The sequence below is a fragment of the Chlamydotis macqueenii genome, chromosome W (genome assembly GCF_036417535.1).
Source record: "Chlamydotis macqueenii isolate bChlMac1 chromosome W, bChlMac1.mat, whole genome shotgun sequence".
Taxonomy (NCBI): Eukaryota; Metazoa; Chordata; class Aves; order Otidiformes; family Otididae; genus Chlamydotis; species Chlamydotis macqueenii.
Genome location: NC_141592.1, coordinates 47,341,478 through 47,348,097, shown reverse-complemented (window position 1 = coordinate 47,348,097; position 6,620 = coordinate 47,341,478). Strand labels below are relative to the sequence as shown.

General features: G+C 38.5%; 1 protein-coding gene across 2 annotated transcripts in view; it reads left to right on the top strand.

The window, feature by feature from the left end:
• The first annotated feature begins 2,500 nt into the window (after nucleotides 1-2,500).
• Nucleotides 2,501-6,620, top strand: part of LOC104474303 (ubiquilin-1) — a 44,479-nt gene continuing 40,359 nt past the window's right edge. For both annotated transcript variants that reach the window (XM_086769604.1, XM_086769603.1), the window contains exon 1: nucleotides 2,501-2,659. In XM_086769604.1, coding sequence (XP_086625730.1) covers nucleotides 2,501-2,659 — 159 coding nt within the window. The remainder of the gene's footprint in view (nucleotides 2,660-6,620) is intronic.

Here is a 6,620-nt window from a genome sequence, read left to right as displayed (position 1 = left end):
GAAAACTAGTCATTGCTCTTATAGATAAGAAAGTTACTGGAGTTGTTATATCTATAATAGTAGAAGAATGTCATAGTAGAAAATTACTAGAAGGTAGTGAAACTTAGCTTTGCTTCGTAATAATGAATATGTATAACGTGTGATCAGTAATTTTATTAACTAAGCTTGTGTGTGGCATAACTGGGTGGTTGCTGTCCTTGGTTAAAATCGGAATTGTGATACTAGGCATAACATACCATGCTTGCAAAAAATGATTGACAACTCAATACAGACAATCTGGCTCATAAAAAAAAAAAAAAAAAGGAGATTCAGTAGAGGCCTACATGAACCTAGTTGATATTGTAGTAAAATAAGGTCAGGAATACCAAGAAGGGCCATAGGAGGACCATGTTATTTTGGAAAATTGATAATGTTTGCTCCATTATGGAATCATACTCGAGCAAGAAGATTGCTAAAAGTATTGACTCCTCATTGTGACAGCAATTTAACCCTGTTGGGTACAGCTGAGCGGATAACATTATCTTTATTTGTTCCTTGGGCAGCAATTGCAAAAACTTTAGCTAACTTAAATAAATTAGCTTGTTGGGCACAAAAGCAAATGAATTTAACCTCTAGCATGTTATCAGGATTATTAGAAGACATGGATAGTATGCATCATGATATTTTTGCAGAATCTATCAGCCATTGATTTTTTGTTATTAGCGCATAAGTGGGTCTGGATTGTTCAAAACAAAAAGGGGGATTTGTTGGATACCTGGAGTATCAGGGACACTTAGTGAACAATCCAGACCAAATGGAATTGTTATGTTTGTGAGCAGCAGGCCTCAAGGACATCACTGAAGCCACTTGTGAGAAAGTACTGAAGCTGCCTGTAAGAAAGTACTGAAGCCACCTGTGAGAAAATAATGAGGCCGCCTGTGAGAAAGTAATGAAGCTTCCTGTGAGAAAGTAAACGAAGCAACCTTGAAGAAGATCACAAACAACTTTGAGAAAGTGAAAACATGAAAAGTACGGGACTTTCCAGGTTAACGGACTTTCCAGGTTAACTAACTGCAAGTAGGAGGGATATGCAAATGTAACCATTAGAGCTTAAGCCAATCACACAATGACTAGTAGGCATATTTTATCTTAGCAATATAAATATGGGCATCCGGGACTAATAAATGGAACGACGCTTATTACTCATATTGAGTCATTTGTCGTACGTTCCTCCGTCGCTTGCAGATCAGAATTCAACACTTTGTTGGGTCAAGTTCTAATGTGTGGAAAAGGAAACAGCATGACCAAGGAAAGGCTCAGTGGTTAAATATGTCTGAAATAATTTTTACTGTAACAAATTGAAGCTCTAGGACAGACAAAACTTGAGATAGGCTTTGACATTTTTCGCTATTCTGGTTATAAAACCTTTTAACAGGTTTTTAATTGGTTTAGTAAAAATTTACTGCACCAATTTAAATAGTTTCTGAGAAATTATCCCAATAGTAGACCAAGCCAACAAATCACTTGATGAATCAGTCTATTGTAGGAAAAGGTAATTCCAGGATAACTTAAGGATAAGGGAGAAAGGACATTTGACTCTAGAATTTGAAGCCATCCATATATTTGATACTAAAACAGGGATAGGAATTTGTAATTTCCTATCTGATGGATAGGAAAATCACTAATGTTTTGGGAAAGGACCTAATTTGGTGATACTAAATTTAAGTATGGATTAAGGGTGGGGGGGTGGTGGAATGGGTGGGTTTTTGTGTCTTTTTTTCTCCAAGTTTGAGGAAAATCTGATTCCCAGCTATGGAATGCTTCCATAGTAATTCTATTTTTAAAGTAGTAAAAGGTTGTTATTTGAGATATTAAGTTTTACCCTTAAACTGATGCTAAACAAGTAATCTAGAAGCAAAAGGCGAGGTTATGATCTTTCTTTGCATAGGTTCAGAAGCTGTGCAGGAGGGTTGGCCTAGATGGCCTTTAAAGGTCCCTTCCAACCCTAACGATTCTATGATTCTTTTTAACATGAAAGTCATACAGATCATGGCACGGCTTTGTTACTTCATTCAATATCATTGTGCATTATATCATATGCAAGTAATAGTGTGATTATATGTAGGACATCAACACTTAAATATTGTAAAACTCATAATAATATTTTTAATGTATTTACTTGGAACTTCAGAGTACTGAAGTACAACAGTTGAAGGAACTATTTGTCACTGTCTCTTTTTAAGATTTAAAATCTTCAAACTAACGCCCCTAGCGCGCAAACGCGCCCAAGGCGAACCCACGCCCGGGGAGACAGCTCCCCCTTTTTAGTAACTTCCCCTGTTTAGGGCGTCATCAGTGCGCGCCGCGGCTCAGCTGACTTGTTTCTGTTCGCTGTTTTGGAAGCGAGGCTGTTGCGTGTCGCGGCTCAGCCGAGTTGTTTCTGTCCGCTGTTTTGGGAGTGAGGCTGTTGCGTGGACTCGCTTGGAACTGTGCGGTTGGAGCGAGTCAGGCCTTATCTGCCATGTCGGAGGGCGCGGAGAGCTCCGCGGGGGCTCACAGATCCTCTGAGTCCTCTGCTCAGGGCTTCGCTGCTGCTGAGCCGCGGATCATCAAAATCACAGTGAAGACTCCCAAGGAGAAGGAAGAATTCGCTGTACCCGAGACTAGCAGCATCCAGCAGGTGAGGGGTTGGGGGTGGTGGGTGGAGAGCGCAGCCAGAGGGAAGAGCCCTGGCCTGTGGTTTCCGCCTCCCACGCTCGAGAGTGAGGGCTCTTCGCGGTGACAAAGCAACTTCTGCTTATCCGAGCTGTTTTCGGTACTGTTGGGCGAGTACTTGTGGGGGGGCCGCTGCTAACTGAGGCTGTCGGGAGTGGTGAAGAAATCTTCTGCATCGTCTCCTGCACGGTTCCTCCTTGTTGCAATGCTGAGAGCTGGCCCGGGAGGTGGACGTAGCTGGTTTCATAATTCTGAGTTGTTCTACCGAGCTGACTCAGTCGGGCAGTAGGAAGCTCACTGGCTAACTAGTACAACTGTAGAAAACATGCAATCATCTGTGTGGCAGTGCTATAGTGCTAATAATCATCTTGATCTAAAATTGGCTTTAGAAACAGTGGGTAGGCTATGGCAAAGAGCTCTTAATTTTAGAAAAGCCACGTCTTCAGACTGTATAAAACTTCCACTACAGATAAAGCACAGCTTCTGCTGTGCTTCATTGTACTGATGTCTGATAACTGAATTGTTAGGGTCTTTGTTCTAAGTTTTTCTGAAAGTTATTATCTCGTTGTGCCTTTGGTTCAAGACAAACAGTGGCACCTACTGAATCATTAACACTGTTTTACCGCAGCACTTCCGTTTTTTGGAGGCCTTCCATGTGAGTATTTACCAGGACTTTAATTTGTTTAGGTTAGGAGGCTACAAATCATGGGAAAGATGTGGTTCAAAGCATAAGGCAGATATCTATAAAGCCAGTCTCCCCTACTCGTGAGGGATGTAGATATTGCTATGTTAAAATACTTAAAAAGATGAAGCTCCCTGAAGGAGATTCAGCGCTTACTTCATTTTCTATCAAATTTCTCTGAAATTCAATGTATGCAACTTGACAGCATGGTGGTTTTTTTTTTTTTTTTTTTTTTTTTTTTTTTTGTGCAGTTGGTAACTACAAACCTCACAAAAAAAAACGGGTTACGTATGTAAGAGTGCAACCGATGTATAGGAATGGAGCTTTAAATCATTAGTTGCTGGTGAGTCAGAAGACATGTTGTTTTCAGAGGGGGAAATGCAAAATGTGAGTTAAAAAGCTCTGAGTGATCTTCTAGCCAGGGTGCTGGCTCTATACATTTTACAGGCTCTTGCGCCACCTAGTCGTAAAATTCTTTGTAGCTACGTCTTGTTTTTTATAAAACATGTTGATTCTAATTTAAGGATCATATTTGTCCTGAAAAGCAATTTGATTGCAATAATATTGGGGGCTTCAGGAATTATAAACAAACTTATTTAAGATGCGAATTTGTAAGATATATAACTTTAACAGCATGGTTTCAAATGTTAGTACCAATGAGAATATCAGTTTTTTCTAGTAGACTGTTGTCTTAAAAATGGAAATAGTTATACAAGCTAACAAATTCATAAATTTTTACTGAAAACAATCATAAAAACTTAAGTGATCAATAGAACATATTGCTTTAAAATGTCTTAATTGTCTATAGGTATCTTAAACTTTAAATATTGTCTTGGTATCCCTTTGAGCTGATATTAAGAGATTAGATTTGCAATTGAATCTTCCTGTGAAGTAAGACTGCTACTGCCCCTGTGGGTCTGCCATTTGCTTTGATTCCTGGACAAAGTTACAGCTAGCACCAAAAATTAGTCACACTACAGTCTTGCATAGTATTGGCTGTTTTTCTTTAACAACAACTTATTTCGACAGTTTATGATAAGCATTATATAGCATAATAACAATATATTAGCATAATAACAATAGATGTGATATTTCTAGAGCCAGCCTTGAAGATAGGTTACCCTCAAATAAACAAATTGAGCATCTGTTCAAATGCATCTGGGGCTAGCAAGTGGATTGTTCTTTTGGTATAGGCAAGCTGGCAATGCCTGCCCTGGGGGGGGGGGGGGGGCGCTAAACTTATACAACTGAATAGCTTTTATTTTGCTGTGTGTTCCTATAGCTAATATTATGACTTAGTGACTTGTTTTTGTTTACAGTTGCTTCAGAATACAGCCAAAACAAAACCCTAAGACTTTTATCTAAATATTTTGGGTTATTTGGGCTAAATTTAGGGCTACACAAATTGTATTTTATATTGCTCCATTGATGTAAGTCAGGTTTGAAAATGTTCGGAGTTGAGGAAGATTTTCCTATGTTAGAAGACTTCAGTAACATAGGATTTGTTATTGCTCATCCTATGTTGTGCCTCTAGAACAGGCAGTATGTAGGTTAGAATGGAAAATAAACCCTCAAGTACCAAACTGCTCTGGGAGGTCAGTTGATTGTCACCCATCTGTCTTTATTTTCCATAGAACTTATTTGATTATGCTGAGCACAGCTTGGCTCACTATTAGGACAAGGACCAAATATTTGCTTTCTTGACTTGGTATGATACTGAACTTGCAGGCCCATACACTGCTCTGTATAAAGACTTCTATTCATATTCATTCAAAGATGAATACCTATAAGTTTGCTGACTTGAAATGCCAATACACAGGAGACTTTAGCTCTGTTTGTCTTTAATTTTTTTTTCCTTTGTTTTATTTTGTAGGTTCTGTGAGCTTGACTTAACAGTGTGTTTTGGTAAAATTCATATACACAGTGAGAGTGAGCAGTCATATTGCAGACTGCTTGTGTGTTACTGTCTCTTCTTAGTGAATGACTTGAATTCTTTGAGTAATGAGGTGTTGGAACCGGTTATATTAAAAGCAATTTTACTTCCTTCATTTAGTCTGTTTACCCTGTAGGTATTCTTGTAATGCTAACACAGCAACATGGACAAAGTTCAAGATGTTATTGTAATTGATTTGGAGTTACTATCCACCAGCATGTATGCAGACTTTAAGATATCAAATTATACATTTTGTGAATACTATAACTCTTAGAGAATAACCTAAATTGCTTTATATTTTAAATTATTAGGCTAACAGAGTTTGTATATAGTAAATGTGTGCTATTAATTTTAAAAGCTTGCAGTTCTTGCAGAGAATTATTGTCAGTCCTATGATTATCTGAAAATTTCAGGGTAATGTCTGTTTGGTAAAGTTAGTGAAATCAAGTTTAGTTCACATAACCATAGAAACCAGTTTAAGTTACGTTTTTTTCTCTATTTTATTTCACATCAACCTTTCTTCAGTGAGGAATATAGTTTTCAGTAGTAGTAGATTATTATTATCAGCATGTAGTATATTTTAAAACTAATTATATACCTGAAAACTGTACTTTCTGTACTACACTGAATTATAAACAAACTCACCTACTGAACTACATATGTAAATGTATATGTTGTGTTGGGACTCTGTTCATTGACAAGTGGAGATATGGTTAGAGTTGTATTCTCTGTTTAAAATTTGAATAGATATTACTGTTGAAACTTTAAATCAATAAATCCAGTGTTTCAGATTTGTGCCTGGTTTTCACAATCACAAGTTGTCCGTGTTTGGCATTGTCATAGCCCTGCTCAGGACCAAGCTATGCAGTCTCTCTTTCACTCCCCCCCACCCTCTGCGGGAATAGGGAGAGATAATATAAGAAAAAAGGCTCGAGGTTTGAGATAAGGACAGGGAGAGATCCTTAAAGTTACCATTATGGGAAAACAGACTCGACCTGGGGAAAACTATTTATTTATTATTTAAAAAAAAAAAAAAAAAAACTGGATAATGAGACAGAGAACAAGATAATCTCCCCCCACCCCTCCCTCTTCCCAGGCTTAACTTTATGTTCAATTATCTCTACCTCCTTCCCCCTCCCAGAGTGGCACAGGGAGGGGAAGAGGGAATGGGGGTTTATGGTCAGTTCATCACTTGTTGCTTTATGCCACTCCTTCTTCCTCGGGGGAAGAACTCTTCACATTCCTCCCCTGCTCCAGTGTGGGATCCCTCTCACAGGCTACAGTCCTTCATGAACTGCTCCAGTGTGGGTC